At 41.6% G+C, this 20,304-nt stretch overlaps 1 protein-coding gene across 2 annotated transcripts in view; it reads right to left on the minus strand.

Moving 5' to 3' along the window:
- LCBK1 (long-chain base (LCB) kinase 1) overlaps window positions 1–16,485 on the minus strand; it is a 30,111-nt gene extending 13,626 nt beyond the window's left edge. The window contains exons 1-5 of one of the 2 annotated variants that reach the window (XM_059597030.2): window positions 16,272–16,485; window positions 15,343–15,996; window positions 14,855–15,226; window positions 5,936–6,029; window positions 5,753–5,790 (exon numbers count right to left, since the gene is read on the minus strand). In XM_059597030.2, the coding sequence (XP_059453013.1) occupies window positions 5,753–5,790; window positions 5,936–6,029; window positions 14,855–15,226; window positions 15,343–15,837 (999 nt within the window). In that variant the 5' untranslated portion in view covers window positions 15,838–15,996; window positions 16,272–16,485. Of the gene's footprint in view, window positions 1–5,752; window positions 5,791–5,935; window positions 6,030–14,854; window positions 15,227–15,342; window positions 16,021–16,271 lie in introns of both variants that reach the window. The other variant, XM_059597029.2, reaches the window with a different exon arrangement.
- Between the last annotated feature and the right edge of the window lie 3,819 nt (window positions 16,486–20,304).

Genomic DNA, 20,304 nt, shown 5'->3' on the forward strand with positions numbered 1-20,304 from the left:
CTCCTCATCGCATAAAGCTATCTCTTCTTCTAGAAGATCAAGATCTCAAATTTCATCCAAAAGAAGTTTTTTTGTCCTGTCTCTCTACATTGCCAAACACCTCCCCGTTCTAGACTTTTAAATCTACTTTCATGGCCTTTGGTTTGCAAGCCAAAATGAAACTTAGAGAACCTTGAAAGTGGCAAGAAGTCCACCATTATTTCAACCACATATTCTCGAACTTAAAATACCTTTTACCTCCATGAAAGTCTCCATAGTCCAAAAGGATAGGGAAGTTATATGAGAACTCTTTGCAATCTTTTATGTGATACTTTCAGAAACTAGGCCTCCCGATAAGAAGAAACTATAAATTTTTCTATTCTAGACCAAGGAGGCCCTTGATTGTTTGACCACGTGAAGTTATCACCAACAAGACGAATATCCATGAGACCCTAGTCAAAAATGAAATCTGCGAATTTCATCATAGTTGGGTCCCTGTCTCTTGATAGGAAAATGAGTGACATTAAAATCTCCCATAATGCACTATGGCAAACACGTCGGGCTAATAAGGTTGCACTCCCCCCGAATGGCACTGAGGAGTTGGCGAGGATGCAGGAGGTGATGCGGGACTTTGAAGGGAGGAGACCTTGGATGAAGGGCAAGAGAGAGCTGCTAAACTTAGAGAGCTCCATTAATTATGGTATAGCTAGTGGGCCTATTCAGGGAAAGAAGGGCAAGACTATTGGGATGTAGTCTGTTTGGGTCTTTTGTGGGTGCTCCTTGTGAGCTTGGGTCTCTTGTGGGTGTTCCTAGGCGCTCTCCTTTTATACTTCTTGTGCATTAGGGTTGCGCCCCTTTGGGGGGGGTTTTCGGATGTTTTTTAGGGTTCCTTTCGTGGGCTTTTGTGGGTGTGCTTTGGGGTTTCTTCTTTTAGAGCCGCTTTTTCTTCTCTCTTTCTTTTTCAATAAAACTCCTTATTACCTATCAAAAAAAAAAAAGTAATCCAGCCAACTCATCCCATAGAAATCTTCAATCCCAATCAAAATTAGGTCCAGAGACACCGGCCAAAGCCCATGTAAAACGATTATCAACATTTCTGAAGGAACTAAACTTGCCCACACACTCTTCAATTTTTCCAACCACCCTCCTATCCCACATAAATCAGAATCCCACCGGAAGCCCTTTTAAAATTTAAACAGTACTAGTCTACATGTTAGCAACCCCACAAACTCCGCACAAGACTGCAAACCCTTAGATGCTTGTCTCCCTCATTCATCCAAGATAGAGGCTTTGGCTTCATAAATAACCGAAACCTCAATGGTTGTAAACAAAGCCATAAGCTCCCCTTCGCATGACAATCCCAAATGATGACAAAAACCAATCACTTTCTATAGTACCCATTCCGACACTGCTGGTCCTAAGCAATCATTTCTCCACACTGACTATTCCTTTCAGGGAGTAAGATCCTAAAACTAATCATCAACAATTCTGCAACAAGTAGGGTGCAACACCAATTTGCCTCCTGGGCATGAGGATAAACTGCTTCGCCCGCCAGGGGTGAAAGCTCTTGGGTTACCTGGTAACTGGTTATGGCGGGTGAGGTCAGTTACACGTAAGAGTTTGATTAACGGTGAGGATTATTGTACAGTATGCGTTTGCGACGTGCAATTAATCTGAGTAAAGTTCTCCTATGTTATAAAATAAATAAATAAATAAATTAAAAAAAAAAGGGTGCAACACCATATGTGTCAGCCTAAAACTGAACCAAATCAATCAAAACCAACCAGAAAATTGACTCTCTACATGCTTTGCGAATGGGAAGGTTTCTCTGAGATTCATTTCAACAAGAATAGTGTCTTCTGATCTCCTCTATATAAAAAAATCCATACCCCCTCACTAAACATATAGGCCCAATTGCAAAAGCCTATGGCTTACATGCCTTTCAGGGCTCAAGCATAGTACTATGAAGCCATACAAGCTCATCCTTTCTTTTATTTGATACATATTGTATATAAATACCACTTGCAAAGAGGACTCTCCTCAAGTGATTGACCTTTCCCAATTCTATGTGCTACTAAGAGATTGTCCTTGTTTGTGAAAAGCTGTTGTGCTTTCCAAAGGAAAGATTTACAAAATTTTCACTAGACACATCTAATTATCAATTATATATTTCTGAAGACTATCTACATAACCAATGTATCATTTGTTAATAAGCATTCAAAATTTATTAAGAGCAAACGGGTGCAACCTAAGTACACATGAAGTGTACAAGAAAAACATTGAACCCAAAAAAGACAAAAGATCAAGAAAATTAAAAAAATATATATTTAACCCGTATAACAAGTGCTTGACCATCATGAGACATTTTCTATGAAGCACAAAGCTAATCTACCGTTGTTTCATTGAAGCCCATTACTTTTTTCCCTAATCAAGGACCAAAAATCATGACATGAAGTATAAGATACATAGCGCTTCTATCTTAGGCAACTGATGCGTGAGGGGGCCAGTCTCCACTAAATAATTGACACCATGACAGGTGCCAAACAAATAGAACATGAGTTGCCTCAGGAGTAGTAGTTAAGAACAATACCCTGGAAATTGCTCCCTTATCGCCAAGAATTTACAACTTTGACTGATGCTGACATCATTCAAGGATAGGTTGTTACTCAAGATGATCATATGTGTCCGTGGATAGTTGGGTTTAGTTGTCCCACTAAGACCAGCCATCCACAAGTACAAGAACTACGGAAGATATTTCTGGCAGTATAATGCATCCCCAAAGTGCTAGATTGAATAAGATTTTTAAACTTCTCGAACTACAGTGATTAGAAAGCCTAGAATTCAACACCAAACGTCTCTTGGAAGGAAAAAAAGAACACTAATAATGATAGTAACCAACTAGAATATGAGCCAAACAACCGAAACCTTAGACTTATTTTAACACTCAATTTATCAACCTACATCTATGATAAGCGCCGAATGTTGCACATTCAAGCCCCTTAACTCCTATATGTTAATTCCTTAGCATTGTTATTTGTTTGATTTTGTGTTATTTTATTATTTTTCAGGTTCTAAATAAAGATGCAAGAAATTCCATTGATTTTGGGCTTAAGACACACTTTAGGGAGCATTGGCAGCAAGAGGGATTGAGCTTAGCACCATTGGGCTCAATCACACCTGCACTCGATCACACTCAGCACTACGCTCGAGCGCACCATTCCTTGGGCTCGAGCGCACGCAGGGTGATCTGCAGGACAGAAACGCGGAATTGTTTTAAAAATTAGCCTAGGTCTCCTAATTCGACTAGGGGATGAAAATCCAACATTTCTAGGACTCCCCGAGCTCCTAGGGTTTAGAATTTACTATAAATAGGCCTCAAACTTCAAGAGAAATGTGTGCTTGGTTTTAGAGAAATAATTCACAGAAAGATCTTCTTGGAGGCTTGAAGAGTTGAATAAAAGATGAACATGATAGAACACCATCCCAGTACCAGCATGAGCAACTAAATCTATAATAGGGTATTGATGTAGCCCTTTTCAAGTAAAAATGGCTTAATTGTATTCCAATTTTGGTTTTTCTATATGCATGATGGTTGTTCAACTATGAGAATTGACCTTTAATATTTATATTCAATCATTATGAAATTCTTCTCTTGTCTTAGAAAGCTTTTTATCTTGATTGAACTCGATCCTTTATATTTTCTGTGATTATATGAATGATTGTTATGCAACAGTTTCAATTGACACATGATCAATAGGATTTGATAGGTCATACCTAGGAAAGGCAAATTTGTCTACACCCTAGTTTAGTATAATTTAGGTAGACAATTCGTACTAACCGAAGATAATTTATGCTTATTCATTGATTATGTGTAACTTATTAAAAGATTTGATAGGTCATACCTAGGGAAGGCGGATCGTACCGCATCTAAAGGTTAGGCAGACGGTCCGTACCAACCAAAGATGGATTATACTTATTTCTTAATAATGATATTTTCTTGACTACTCGAGTGACACGAGTCTTATTATGCATAGAATGAATTTTTCTTATTAAAATATGATTGACCATTATTATACGGTTAGTGGTGAAGTCAACCCCTTATTCTTCCTCTCATCACAAAAACAATCTAGTTTATGCATTTAGTTTTCAACAAGAACAATCTTCTTTAGATTAAGTTAGAATTAATCCTAAAGAATTTAATAACAACACACGTGCAGTCCTTGAGGTTCGACACCCTCAATATAGCCCTATCCTACAAGGATTCATTCTATTGCGAGTAATAATTTTAGGGAAAAATATAAAAAGGCTTCCAAACTACCAACCATTTATGATTTAGCCCCCCAATGTTCCAAATGTAATAAAGTAGCCCTCCAAACTACCAATCAGTTGCAATTTGACCACTCTGTTAGTCAACACCGTCAAATTGGATGGAAAATGCAATACGATGTCGTTTTGAAATGGTTTAGTTACTAAAATGCCCTTTTGGGAAAAAAAATCAATTAAAACAAGGTCCCCCAAAACGACGTCGTTTGGCAAACCCTAAAAAATATAAAAAATCAATGTTTTAAAAAAAAAATTAGAAGGGGTGGCCCGCGAGCCACCCCAGGCCATGGGGGTGGCTAGGCAGCCACCCCGTAGGCCTGGGGGTGGCTCATCTCTCTCTCTGGTCCTCTATATTCTCCTCCAATGGCCGAATTTTTGTCCCTGGTGCTACAACCCGAAAAGGTTTCATTCAAGTTGAACAGCAAAACTCTGAAATTTCATATTATGCAGATGATGAAGATGGGAATTGTAATAAGTATGCTAAAAGGGGTAAGTCGATAGCTTTCCAGAATTGAATTCAAGTTGTTTTTCTCTTCATCAAGACATTTGTTCACAGAAAATGTGGCAAACAAAGCCATCCAACTCTAGGACTGAATAGACTTTGTCATCTTCCTGTGGGTTTCTCATTTGTCGGTCCATTTCGACACAAGTTTTTAAGAGCTTTGCTTCCTTTATGGTCAAGTGCATTACCAACTTTACCAGTGACAGCACCCCCACGGAAGGATGCATGAAATGCCAATGATGTCCCTAAAGGTCGTGTGCGACATCAAAGATCATCAAGGATGGATCCCATGGCCTGGGGGTGGCTCGCCGGTCACCCCACAACCCCTTTTTTTAATTAATTAATTTTTAATTTGTTTTTTAATTTATTTTTTTATTTGTTTTAGGGTTTGCCAAACGACGTCATTTTGCGGGCCTTTTGTAAATTGATTTTTTTCCCAAAATGACATTTTAGTAACTTAACCTTGCCAAAACTACGCCGTATTGAATTTTTCATCTTATTTGACGGTGATGACTAACGGCGTGGCCAAATTGCAACTGGTTGGTAGTTTTGGAGGCTACTTTATTACATTTTGAACATTAGGGGGATAAATCGTAAATGGCTGGTAGTTTGGGGGGCCTTTTTATTTTTTTCCCATAATTTTATTATTGATATTTTTGCACACAAAAAGACCACATCAATCTCCAATCATCAATTTGTTTTTAATGAGCTCAAGAATAATCAATCCCTCAATTGATTTTATAGTTTGACAATACTTATGACTCGTACAAGTATGCTTGGAAAAAGTTAAGCTTCTTCAATTGGTCCAAGGTAATGACCTGATATGGTTCAATGGTGAATTCCAGGAAACTAGAAGCTGTACGAGAGAACTGTAAATAGTAATAAATGCAAAAGAAAATGGGAATATGCAATAGAACTAAAGAAAAGCGAACACTGCCAATAACTTACCTCATTAATAATCCCATCACCTCCCACACATATGATTCCTGGAATTAAAAAAAAAAAAAGAAAAAAAAAAGGGTAAAATGTGTACACATTTATGAAAACATTCAAGATGATGAACATAATCAAGATGCATAAGCAAAAGCAAATAAAAGAGATGCTATGATGTGATTAGTCAAGAGATAGTACCATCAGGACAAGTGCTGATGTCAACACCGGATGCAAGTTTCCTAGCATGACCAGCAGATGTTGTTTTTATAACCTTCAATTGAAACCCTGCAAGCTGTCACAGTTTCCACCTCCACATGAATAGGAATGCAGACAAAAAATTCAAAGAATCTTTTCTTAAATATAATAGGATTATAGCAACCTACTACTTCAACCATAAAGGTCAGGTTCTGTAGTTTCTAAATTTCATAAAAAACACAAGAAGAAAAATATAGGAGAACAAAAATCTAGAGAAAAGGAAGGAACGATAATGGTGATGATTATCGTCACAATCTTACACCATGAGTGTTACTAGCATAACATATTTTTACCCAATGTTATGAGCTCATTCCTTAACTGGGAGCTAGCATTGGAATTGGAGCCTTTGGTGTTGCAAGTGGTAGTTTCATAATTATAGTGCACATCTTAAAACAAGGTATTAGACCCAGATCTGAAGAAACAGAATCCAAATGCAGAACTTTTAAGTGGAAACAAGGTTTGTTTTTGCTTAAGCATACTGTGGTTTCCTTAGCCACTTGAGTTTTTGATGCAGGAGAAGAATATTAGTGTGGATTTATTATTTATACATTAGTTTTCCTTTCGAAAACAAGATTGGGTTTTTCCTTTTCCATTAGGAATAATAAATCCACACTAATGTTCTTCTCCTGAATCAGTTCTTGCCCAGAACACACTTTAGTTGGGAGCATGGTTTTCAGCTCTTCACTATCCCCATTGCCACGGTGAAGAAGGCATTAAGTGAGCTATCTCTAGGCCTTGGTGTGAGCCTAGGCAGTCAGGCATGTGTCCACTTTGGCGCCAAATATCTCCATTGGGAGGGGACTAAAGGATCAACATTGGTGCTTGTTCCCATAAGGAAACCCAGCATACACATGTTGCTGCTATGGGTTTTTGTCAAGCAGAGTTTGTCAAGTCTCATTGTAGGATATCCTTCATTCTAATGGCCTGTTTTAGGTCAAGATAGGGGGACTCGATGAGTCATGAGGCATGAGTGGCAGGCAAGGCCATGATGAGTAACAAGCTAACAGTGAGCCACCATCCAAGATACTTGAGGCTTGCAAGGTCTTCGCACTGCATGTTTGTGCTAAGTTGGTCCTTTTTCCACTATGACCCACCGGATTGACAATTATGATGACAAGGAGATGGACAAGGTATGAGGATGATGAAAACAATCTTTATATCTTCTTCATTCTACTTCCTCTTTCTTCTCTCCTCTTTCTTCTCTCCTCTTTCTCTCTCTCTTCCTAAATATGCTGCATAGTGTTCCCAAGCATCTTTCTCCAGAGTAATGTGTGGATAGATGGTACATTATGTCAAATGCAGGAATACCCCCGTTAACTGGCTTTTGTAGCAGATTCTATTAAACATAGCAGTGTCTTAGCAATTTTGCAATGAAGTAATGAAGATTCTGATCTGTTTAGGAGGAATTATAAGACAGGGTATAAATGTAAAAAGGGCTGGGTAGTAATTCTCCATCACTGCCCCTAACAGCTAAAACTTTTTCCCCAAAACCAGCTACTAGTCTTCCTTAGGGTAGGGGGAGAAATGAGACAGATTGGACCTCTTTGAATAAAAAGTTTTGGTCATTTTACAGGTTAAATTTGAATACAAAGATTTTGAAGTCTTAAAGTAAATTCAATTTTGCTTTTCAAATCTATATTAGAATATATATCATGGGTATTCTCATTTATGGGGAAGGGCAACCATAAACCAGCCCCAAATGGAGCCTGACTTAGTTTCTCCCCAAAATTGATCCTACCCTGTTTACAACCTTCTCAGACCCACCAGTTAGAGCAGGGCAAGGCAGGGTGGGGTCCTAAGATGTTTTCTCAAAAAGTGATAATCATGTGAAAATGGCAAGTGTAGAAGACAGTCTAAACCTCCGAAAGATCCTAGCAAGGAAATGCTTATCTGGAGTTCATGAAGCAATTCACTTATTTGAAGACATTGAAAAAGAAAAAGAACAAAGATAAAACATAGTACAAACTAAAGCTACAACAGAAACCATGGTCTTTTGTTCAATTTTAAAGGTCTGATTTGGTTATTCCCAAACACCATCAATTACCTCTGGGTGAGTCAGCCTCATGTTCCCAGATAATCATGCAGAAAGGAGTCATGCAATCCTCGAAACTTATGTGGAAAACTACCAAGGTATCCAGGCAATCTTATCCAAGGTATTGGTACAAATTTGAAAAATTTCCTTTAACGATTTCCATCGCACATCAAACAACTTTGAAATGCTGGTTCCCACATTCACATAATTCTTGAAAACCCATTCCTCGAATCCAAGAACCCCAGAGTCATCCATTGTCATCTACTCCATAACAAGGAAAAATTATCACAAAATATTCACTCAGTTTACTATATATAGAACTCATGACCATGAGCTTGCTCCTAAGATATGTTAGGCTCAACTGAGTCACAAGTGAAGATAAAACCATTGCCTCTTAAGCAATAAATCATGTGATAAAAATGGTTAAAAGCATATACAAGAAACCATCCGCAAAGAGCTATTTCATCTTTTGATCAAGGGTGGAACAGTAGAAGGGAAATCCAAAATAACAATAGCAGTTCAGATCAAAGAGAAGAAGTCCTATAATACATTTTTATATAAGACAATTGACTCGACTTCAGAGGTGCGCTTTCAGTGGCAGCTGGGAGAGGGATAAACTCAACCAAAATCATTTGAGATTGCGTTAAAAATAGAGTTTTTGTTTACTGAGGATGGCGAAAATTTGGTCGGTAGAGGCGAAAGAGTTTGAAATGGTGGTGAGGGTAGGAGCTAATGGGGTGAGGCTTTTTGAGAGGAGTAAGGGGAAACAAAGATCCATTTTCTTTCAGAGGGATGAGCTAGAGTGGCTAGCTCGTACAGTGAAGGAACTGGTGACAGTGGAAACCTCAGAGGTCTTTTGGGATCAATCCAGAGCGGGCTATCCAAGGATTATAGTGCAGCGACGGTCCAATCGACACGGGTGTTTCCTGACGATGGAGGAATTTGATGGGAGACGAAGGTGTGGCTCGGTTCTTATTCCAGAAGGACGCTATGGGCAAGGTTGGAATCGCTTCATTTCGGAGATACGCCATGCTAACTCTTCATTTCAAAGTTTCCAAGAAGAAAAGAAGCTTCAAGAGAAGAAGGCCAGGAGGAGCTTTGCTGAGGTGTTGGCACAGTCTGTAAACCCGACGGAGGAGTTGTTTGGGAAGTTCTCTGAGCCCGTTGCTCGAGTTCCCAGCTGGCTGAAGGATTCCTCTACAGGCTCAGGGCGGAACACTCTAGCCACAGGGACACAAGACGTGATGCCAAGGTCACACTCTCAGACTCCGGCGAAATTCTTAGGGGGTCAGGAAGGCGTGGGGTTCCATAGGCCGGAGGGGAAGATAATCACGGAGGAGAAAGCACTTGAGACAAGGGCCCCGGCGCGTGATTCTCAAACGCAGTCAAAGACACCCGCAGGGAGTAGCAAGTCGGTGCTTGAGCTGACGGGACGTGAGGGGTGTCAGGCTCAGACCCTTTCCAGTGCAATTCTCGAGCTGCACAACTGCAAAGAAACGTTAAGGTGGCTGAAAGAAGGAATAGACGTGGGTTTGCAGAAGTTGGATTTGGCAATTAAGAGGGTGGAGATTTTCGGACGTCAGCAGGAAGAGAAGGGCTCGGACACCCATGTTGTTGGGCATGGGTCGAAAGTTATAGGGGGGAACGTGGGTGGAGTGGACGTGGCAGCTAATAGGGAGGACGTGGCAGTTGAGAAGGTGGAGGATAATGGGCTCCAGAATTTGAAGAATGGGCTTCGGAAGAAGGTGGGTGCTTATGCTCATGTTAAGGCAGGAAATTATCAAAAAGCAACAAACCGGGTTGCAGGGATAGGCCCAAGGACCGTGAAGGGTTTTAAGACTAAAAAAAGGTTGGTTTATAAGCCAAATTATCATGTGGGTTCGGGCCTGGGCCAGGAAGATAGAAGTAGGACTGAACCACGTGAAAGTAGTCTGAAACTTTCAAAAACGGCGTGGGTTAAGAAGGGATGGGCCGGCGACGCAGGGGCGTCATCGTCGGCAGCAGGTCTGCGTTCAGGGGGGCGGTCGTCGGAAGAACAGAACGGCCTCGCCGACACTTCAGACAACGTCGCATGTGCTCCTGGAGGTTCGATCGGCAACAAGGTCGCCGGTGGTTTGATCGGAGACTCCCTGAGCCCACCGTCGATCGAGATGCCGGACATGAGAGAGGAAGACATGACCCAGACTTCGCCGAAGAAGCTGTCGATGGTGGTACCCAATGTCAATCAAGAGCTCGGGAAGGTCTCCGGCGGTTATGGAGCGCAAAATGTGGACGGCGATCCACTGACTTCTCCGGTGAGTACATTTCCGGTCAATGGGGAGGCTGGGCTTCAGTTGTCAATGGTGGAGAGGTCCAACCCACTGGACGAGGGCAATTTTTCAGAGGTCGATGCTCACGGCGCCGAGAAGCAGCAGGACTTACAGGTCAGTGAGGGGCGGGATTCATTTCGGGACGTAGGGACTGTAGAAGTGCGTGAGCTTAGTGTGGAGGGCCAAATTCCTGGAGAGGACAGCAGGGTGGTCGAGGCAAGAGTTGAAGCTCTTACATTTGGGGATGAGGACAGAGGCAGTTTGGGGAGGGAGGAAGAAGGGGTTGGGGGTCGTGAGGTCGTTATGTTTTCTCCTTGGAACACGCATGCTAAGGATGCAGTGGGGGCGGCAGGTTATTCAGACTGGGTGATCCAATGCGCTAATGAGATCTATCCGATTGTAGGGATTTCTTACACGGGCCACAAGCTACAGCTGCTAGCTCTGCTGACCTTCTTAGAGGAGGAACGAAGAAATAATGGGATGGCCAGCACAAGTAGCGGAACGAAGGGCAAGAGGGAGGTTAGGAACCTGGAATGTTCGGTGAATTATGATGCTAGAAATATGGGCTCAAAGCGCGGTAGCAGAAAAGGCAAGGGGCAGGTAACCACATTATGAAGCTAAACATCTTATCTTGGAATGTGAGAGGGTTGAACAAGAGGGACAAGCGTATGAGGGTGTGTAATATGCTTAGAGATTGGAAGGTAGACATTGTTTGTCTCCAAGAAACTAAGCTTAGAAGCACGTCTCGCAATATTGTCCGTAGCTTATGGGGGCGAAGTCATGTGGATTGGTGTTGCTTGGATTCGAGTGGGGCTTCGGGTGGTATTCTAATTATGTGGGACAATAGGGTGGTGGAGAAGGTCGATGTTTGTGTGGGGGCTCACACCCTGGCGGTATCTTTCAGGAATATGGGGGATCGCGCTGTTTGGGCTTTTGCTGGGGTGTATGGCCCGAACCTCTATAGGGATAGAAGGATCCTCTGGGAGGAGTTGGCAGGCATTATGAGTTGGTGGGACATGCCGTGGTGTATTGGGGGTGACTTTAATGCCACTCGATTCCCTAGCGAAAGATCAGGGGAAGCTCATTTAGATGCGGCTATGATGGAGTTTTCTGATTTTATCCTTGAACAAGGGCTGATGGATCTTCCCCTGGTTGGGGGTTCGTATACTTGGTCGCTCTCCAACGATCCCCCGGTGTGGTCAAGGATAGACCGGTTTCTTGTATCTCCAGGTTGGGAGGCTTGTTTTCCAGGGGTAAGGCAGAAGAGGCTCACTCGCCTTTGTTCCGATCATTTCCCAATCATCCTCGAGGCAGGGGAAGTGCCTAAGGGGAAAAGGCCATTTAGATTCGAAAATATGTGGCTGAAAGCGGAAGGGTTTGTGGCTCAAGTGCAACAATGGTGGGACTCATATGCTTTCCACGGTTCGCCGAGCTATGTTCTCGCCTGTAAGCTTAAGGCCTTGAAGACGAATTTGAAGACTTGGAATGAAGAGGTGTTTGGCAACATTGAGAGGAACAAGAGGCTTCTTCTTGAAGAGCTCCAGGGGTTCGATGCGAATGAAGAAAATAGGGCCCTGATAGAAGAAGAGGTTAGGAGGAAGGCAGAGGTGGTTCATGAGTTGGAGAAGTGTTTGCTTATGGAGGAGGTGAGTTGGAGGCAGAAATCTAGGGTGATGTGGTTGAAGGAAGGTGACAAGTGCACTAAATTCTTTCACTCCATAGCCAACTCCAATAGGAGACACAATGCTATTGAGTCTCTAATGATTGGAGATAACCTCACTTCGAACCCAACCGAGATCAATGAGCATATAGTTGAGTTTTATAAAAAACTCTTTACGGAGCAATGCCGTTGGAGGCCGTTGGTTGATGGTATTTCCTTCGACTCCATTTCGGAGGAGGAGGCTCGATGGTTGGAAAGAGATTTTGAAGAAGAAGAGGTCAGGAAGGTAGTGTTTAAAATGAATGGTTTTAAGGCGCCGGGTCCTGATGGGTTCTCTATGGCTTTTTTCCAAACTTGTTGGGAGGTGGTGAAGGGGGACATTATGAAGGTGTTTAGAGATTTTCATGCAGGAGGTTTGTTTGAAAAGAGCCTCAACGCGTCCTTTATTTCGCTTATTCCGAAGGTTCCTGGCGCTATTAATCTTAAAGACTTCCGGCCGATCAGTCTTGTGGGAGGCATCTACAAAATCATAGCCAAGGTTTTAGCAAATAGATTGAAGGTTGTCTTGGATAAGATTATCTCTCAGTCACAAAGTGCTTTTATCAAGGGTAGGCAAATTCTTGATCCAATTTTGATTTCCAATGAATGTCTCGATAGTCGGTTGAGAGGGGGGGAGCCAGGGGTCATTTGCAAGATGGATCTGGAAAAAGCTTACGATCATGTGAATTGGGATTTCTTGTTGTATATGTTGAGGAGGTGCGGTTTTGGGGGGACTTGGTGTTCTTGGATTGACCATTGCATTTCTTCGGTGCGTTTCTCAATCCTAGTCAATGGATCTCCTAATGGGTTCTTTAGTAGCTCCAGGGGTCTGAGACAAGGGGACCCCCTGTCTCCTCTGTTATTTGTATTTGTGATGGAAGCCTTGAGTAGGATGATCTCGGCAGCAGTTAATGGGGGGTTGTTAGAGGGTTTCAAGGTTGGTAACACGGTGGTTTCTCATCTCCTGTTTGCTGACGACACATTGCTGTTTTGCAATGCTTTGCCCTCCCAACTCCGTTACTTGAGGAGTATATTTTTATTATTTGAAGCTGTTGCCGGTCTGAAGGTCAATTTGGCTAAGTCGGTGATAATTCCGGTGGGAAATGAGGAGCAAGGGGGTATGTTAGCAGACATTCTAGGGTGTGGGGTTGCATCTCTTCCTATCAAATACCTTGGTTTGCCGTTGGGGGCTCCTTATAAGGCGAAGCATATTTGGGATGAAGTGATTGAAAAGATAGAACGTCGGCTGGCTGGTTGGAAAAGGTTGTATTTGTCAAAGGGCGGCAAGGTCACGTTAATCAAAAGTACTCTTGTGAACTTGCCTACTTACTATTTGTCTCTCTTTCCTATTCCGGTTAGCGTTGCCAAGCGCATAGAGAAACTTCAGCGTAACTTCTTATGGGGTGGGCTAGGTGACGAGTTTAAATACCATCTAGTGAAGTGGTCGAAGGTGTGCACTCCAATTAAGGAAGGCGGGTTGGGGATCAGAAATCTGGTGGACTTTAACCGATCACTTCTAGGAAAATGGTTGTGGCGCTACGGTTTGGAAAGAGACGCTTGGTGGAGGGGGGTGGTGGATGCGAAGTATGGTAGCTTATGGGGAGGGTGGTGTTCCTTGGAGTGTGGAGGTACTTTTGGGGTTGGGTTATGGAAGAATATTAGGAAGGATTGGGATACTTTCCAAGGCTTTACGCGCTTTGAGGTGGGGGAAGGGACTAGGGTTCGATTTTGGCATGATGTGTGGTGCGGTGATACGGCTCTTAAGGAAGCCTTCCCTGGTCTCTTCAATATGGCTTGTGAGAAGGATGCCTCAGTAGCGGCTATCTTGGAGGTGAGTGGTGGCAACAACCTGTGGAATGTGACTTTTTCTAGAGGGGCTCATGATTGGGAGGTGGACGTTTTTGCCTCTTTTTTCCAGTTGTTGCAGTCAGCTCAAGTGAGACCAGGGTGTGAAGATAGGTTGTGGTGGAACTCCTCCAAAAGAGGCCAGTTTAAGGTCAAACTTCTTTATGCGTCTTTGGCTGGTTCTAGACGGGGGCACTTCCCTTGGAAGAGTGTATGGCGTACACATGCTCCGCCGAGGGCAAGTTTTTTTGTGTGGTCGGCAGCTATGGGCAAAATTCTGACCCTAGACAACCTAAGGAAGCGGCATGTGATCGTGACAAACAGGTGTTGGATGTGCAAGAAGGATGAGGAGACGGTGGACCACCTTCTTCTCCATTGCGAGGTAGCTTACGCTTTGTGGTGCGCCTTCTTTGGGCGGTTTGGATTGTCTTGGGTAATGCCGAGACGGGTTTCGGACCTGCTCGCTTGTTGGTGGTCTATGGGAAGGAGAGGGAGCGCTGCGGTTTGGAAAATGGTGCCTACGTGCTTCTTTTGGTGCATTTGGAGGGAGAGGAACAATAGGTGTTTTGAAGATCTGGAAGGGTCTTTGGAAGATTTACTATCCTTATGTCTACACACTTTGTATCTATGGACTGTAGCGTATATCTTCCCGGTGTCGATTAGCTATAATGACTTCCTTGTTCGCTTTTCTCTTTCTAGCTAGGTGATCCTATTGTATACTCCCGGTGTACTTTGGGGCGCCTTTACGCTTTCAATAAAACTGGCTTTACTTATCAAAAAAAAAAAAAATATAAGACAATTAAGGGTTTTGTACGCATGGAGATAGATAGGAAGGCACTTCTTTCTTGCCCCCACCCCCACCCTAATTGTTTGTGGATAGTTTGCATAAAAATATGACTAAACCATCTCAACAACAAGCAGAAAAATCAGAGCATTTACAGATGGAAGTGTAGCTTAAATATCGGTTTGTGAAATACCTTAAATATTGGTTCCACAATGCCATGGAAAACTTTACTAGAACGACCACGTCCCGACCGTGGGTTTAATATCACGAGCATTTTCGGCGGATTCTTACATTTGAAGAGTAGTTCAGGAGGAGTATCAGGTGGAAGTAATTCTGAAGAAGCCTGCTTCTTTGAAGAAACCAAAGGGTGAGGCAAACAATTAACGAAACACTGTTGATCTGCAAATCCACCAACCCACTGAACTGCTTCTTCAGTGGTAGGAGCCAAGAAGCGAAAATCCTTGCGACTTCTTCGAGGTTTGATAAAACAAGAGAGGCCACATGAACCTTTTTTTAATGGGTATGAATGCACGGTAAAATGTCTGAGACCAACATTGTAAGAAACCTGTCAAAGTCATTGAAGGAAACTATTGAGTCCTGAATGCCAAAGCTGAAAGAGACCTCTAGCAGTCATAAAAATCTTTTCTACTAGCATCTACTGGCATGGAAGAAAGAGCTTACGGAGACGACATCATCAAGAGACAGCATGTGAAAACCCCAAACTAAAGCCCTGCTGGTAAGTTTAGCATCAACTGCTTCTTGGTTGGTAATATCAGTAGCAGAGGTTTGCTGTACATCGGTGGCATTCTTATTGGAGGTCCTCCTCTTATCCCAAACTAGCTTTCCCGAGAAGACCACACATCCCAACAAATCAGACTTTTCATCTCCGCCTGCAGCTGCTGGTCCTCCCATGTCAATCCTGTGCTCGAAGGTCTTGGCTTTGTCCGGATCATCAGTAGGAGTTGCTGGGGTGGGAGCACCGATCTCGCTGCTGCGGCGTGAAGAAGCCTTGGCCTTGTTACGTTTTTCAGGGAAGACAATAGGGGAGGAGTGCTGACCCCCTGTGGCGATTTGGGAACACAAACCCAAGCGCCTCAGGGATTGTTGAGGAGTGACCAGTCTCAAAGCCGACGGTGTGTTAATACTATTCCTGGAAAGACTCCCACTCTTCTGCATATCTGTCTCTCTTTCTCTCTCTTATGCTCGTGTTATATTCGTATTCTTACCAACAAACAGAGAACAAATATATTGCTTGAGCTGGATAGAAGTAGATGATGATGATAATTATCCAATCCGAAAACGATACCCAGCAATGGCATAAAAGATCAGATCAGCCTGCACAAATTCACATTCTTTTTTCTAATTTTTTTTTTTAAAAAAAAAAAAAAAGAGAGAGAGAGAATAATATTATCAATCAACAACATTATCCATTGGGTACCTAACATAATAAAATTAAATTAAATTAAATTGAACGAAGGTACGTGAGGATTGGATGCCTAGAAATGTAAGGGGATCGGTCAGATCGAGGGCCACTCCATCCGAGAATTTGAGAATTAAGAAATTGAGAAAGAAAAAAAACACCAAGAAGAAGCAGAAGGAATAAGACTTACCGAGGGAGAGAAAGATGAATTGATGAGGAGTGCAGCAGATCCTAGTCACCGGAAGCTCCTCGGAGTGGTAAATATTTGTATGGTATGTCTTTTTTGTGAGACGATGATGAAGAAGAAGAAATGCAAAAGTCGCAGAGAAAGACTAAACCTAAGGCTATGGGGTCCCCTCTTTCCTCGGGCTATTCATATCGTATTTTCTCACGTATAGGCAACATGAGCTAACCGGTTCGCCCCCACCAACTTCTGTTTTATACTTGGTGCTTCTTAAGATCAAAAGACAAATAACAGCGGCAACCAACTTATGAGAAAAATCAAATTTAATCTAATAATCTCTAAATTTTTGTGCGATTTAAATTTGGATTCTTTTTTATTCTGATAATTAAATATTTAAATTTTGCTTCATGCGTCATATCAAACCACTGAATTAATGGCATAGGATCCTCAACTATATGTACTACACAACACATTTATTTTAAATTATAAATCTATCTTAAACAAAATGGTAAAAATAAATACAAATAGATAAATTGTCGGCCACTCTTAAGTAGTGACGAGGGCACCCCCCACAGGAGAGGGAAGGTCGCCCGTCCGCTCTCACGAGACATAGATGGCAATACTCGGTAAGGCAAGGTTGTCCTTATAGATGGACAAGAAACCACTTAATTTCAAATAAATTAATATTATTCATTTAAGGACAAAGTTTTCCTCCAAACTAGGTTGGAGGAAATTCCTCCAACCTAGTCTCTAAAATTGACATGTGTCCTCAAACATGTGCTTCTCACATGTTTTTTTTAATACCCTAATTTCCACAAACTATAGTTAACTCCACCGTCAGTTTCTCTCTCTCACGTTCTCTCTCTCTCTCTCTCACGTCCTCTCTCTCTCCTTCCCCTCCCACACGAGACCAAGCTGTCTTTCCAACCAAAAAAATCTCTTCATTGATACTTTGCCAAGAGGTTTTTTTTTAAAAAAAAGAAAAGATTTTTAAGAGGGGCGATTGGGTTTTTCTTAAATTTTCAAAATCATCTATTTAACAAATAAAGATTATTCTTCAATCTGAGCATTTTTTGTTATCTTTTCCGACTAAAAAAAGAGAAAGTACAATTGTTATTTTTTGTTAAATTTTTAAGAAAACCCAATCAACCCTCTTAAAAATCTTTTCTTTTTTTAAAAAAACACTCTTCCGTAAAGACGGAGAGATTTTTTGGGTTGGAAAGACAGCTTGGTCTCGTGTGGGAGGGGAAGGAGAGAGAAAGAACGTGAGAGAGAGAGAGAGAGAGAGAGAGAGAGAGAGAAACTAACGGTGGAGTTAACTATAGTTTGTGGAAATTAGGGTATTAAAAAAAACATGTGAAAAGCACATGTTTGAGGACACATGTCAATTTTAGAGACTAGGTTGGAGGAATTTCCCCCAACCTAGTTTGGAGGAAAACTTTGTCCTTCATTTAATGGTCAAAAATTAAAATTTGTAAATCATATACAAATTAATATTGACTTCATATATGTGAACCATAGACCATAAAAACATGTTACTTAATTTTAAAAAATACTTGTCAACATTAACTCTATATACATCGTTAAATACACTAAAGAGAGGTCACACTCCTCTATAAATGTTGGTTTCTTCATATGAGAGAGAGGTTGCCACCCCTCATGGTGATAGGCAGACCCCTTCGCAAGTTAAGGATGGTTGCCCACTTCATTTTTTAAATTTCTTTTATTTAAAGTAAATATGCCATGTGTATATATAATTTGTAGAGAAACGCTAGGGGTTAATAAGTTTTTCATATTTGACTCATATTCTCTTATAATCAACCATTAAATTTGTGGAGTTCACCATTGACTTATGTTGAATTTATATAAGTCTACAGATCCAATGGTTGATTGTAATAAAATATAGGCAAAATATGAAAAATTTATTAACCCCTAGCATTTCTCATAATTTGTACATGATATATTGGATAAAAACTATGTGGCATCATTGATTGATCTGACATAACACTTCATTAATTAATTGAATGGTATGTTGACAAAATAATTTATTTGAAATTGAAAACCCAAAACCTAGCCATCTCTTTTCTCTCTAGCAGCAAGAGAGAAAAGCGAAACCCTTCAGCTACACAGGGGAGGAGGGTTGGTCGTTTGGCTGCCTCTCTCCTCCCCTCGTCCTCCTCGCTTCGATGCTAGTTATTTACCTGATGCCCTAGCCCCGGTGCCTCCTCTCTTCCCCTTCTTTGCTGCTCCTTTCCCCCTCTGTTTTCTCCATTTTTGCCCCCTCCTTGCCACTTTTCTTGTCCCACCTTCATTTTCTACAGCGGGTTCCTTGGCCTTGTTTTGGCTCTTTGTGGATTCGGATTTTGTCTGTGGTCGCCGCCGACCTGTGTTGCCACTTCGCTGCCCGCTATTAGGGTTTTCTTTCATGCGTCCCCACAGCATTGAGCTCCCACGCCCCTTATGTGGCGGTTTCCAGCCTGCACGGGTCCGGCTACCGTCTTCCCACTTTGTGCTCATTTTCCTTGTTTTGGTGGTTCCTTGTTGTTTTTTTTCCCTTTTTTCTTGCTTGTGGTTGTTTTCAGGTCCTGCTTTGCTGGTCTTCTCCGTGCCTATTCCCCGCCCACCGTCCACTGTTGGGCCTTTCGACTCGTCCCTGCCGCAATAAGCTTCCAACGCCCCTTTTTTCGATTCCCGGCATGTGCATGATCGGAGTGTACTGTTTTTTTTTTGTCTTGTTTTATTTCCCTATTCTGTTGCTTCTTTAAGATGTATTTGTGTTTTGGCGTGTGTTTTTCCTTTGTATTGTTTAATTTTCCTGTTTTGTTTGGCTTGTAATAAGGCTCTTTCCTCTCTCACTCGATCTATGTCGCCTTTGGGTTAATTAGTTTTGGTCCAGATTTTTGGGTTATGGATATAAGAGCTTTATGCTATCCGAGGAAGAAGAGTTTCGGCGTGAGAGTGTTTCCGCTCTTAGGGTCGAGAAATAATTGCTATCCGTCTGTCTGTCACAGATCTAGTATTAAATCTAATTTTAGTCATGGATTAGCGAATTGGTCTCGAATCTTGTACTAAACATTGTAATCTTATAGTTTTATGCTATGATTGCTTCAGATCTTTGCTGTATGATGTAAGAGCTTTATGCTCGTGATATTATTGAATAAAATGTTATGTTTTTTCTCAAAAAAAAAAGAAATTGAAAACCATAAACTCTTTTTTTTGTTGTTTTGTTTGAGTACCCATAAACTAAATTGAAACACACATAAAAACCTATAGACTAAATTTGATCTTTCCCTTTTTAGACTGAGAATCTAGTTTAATTAAATTGAGTAAGACAACGCTCGTAACAGTAACCAGAACGCGAATCTGTGGCGGACGCATTCTAGATTAGATTATCTTCTGCTTCTTTGTGGTGAAGTTTTCTCAGCCGATCCAAAGTAGAAGCATTATCAAAACTAAAGACAGTGTATTATGAGTTCATTGATCGTTGCTATGTGCCCCTTTTGTCATCTGACTGTTTCGTCAGCAGATCTTGAGAGGTATTTCTCTCTCTCTCAAATACGCTCACAATTATTTGAATGCGCTTTGCACACCTACAAGAATAATAGGGAAAAATATAAAAAAGCCCCCCAAACTACCAGCCGTTTTTGATTTAGCCCGCTAATGTTTCAAAAGTGATAAAGTAGCCCCCCAAACTACCAAATTATTGCATTTTGGCCACTCTGTTAGTCAAAACCGTCAGTTTGGACGGAAACTGCAAAATGACGTCGTTTTGTTATGGGTAAGTTACTACAATGCCTTTTTATGAAAAAAAAAATTTTTGGGAAAAATATAAAAAAGCCCCTAAAACTACCAGCTGTTTTCATTTTAGCCCATAATGTTCAGAAAGTAATAAAGTAGCCCCCAACAAAACGACGTCGTTTTGCAGTTTCCGTCCAAACTGATGGTTTTGACTAACGGAGTGGCCAAAATGCAATAGTTTGGTAGTTTTGGGGACTACTTTATCACTTTTGAAACATTAGGAGGCTAAATCGAAAACAAC

The sequence above is a fragment of the Corylus avellana genome, chromosome 7, assembly GCF_965113065.1.
Source record: "Corylus avellana chromosome 7, dhCorAvel1.hap1.2, whole genome shotgun sequence".
Classification (NCBI taxonomy): Eukaryota; Viridiplantae; Streptophyta; class Magnoliopsida; order Fagales; family Betulaceae; genus Corylus; species Corylus avellana.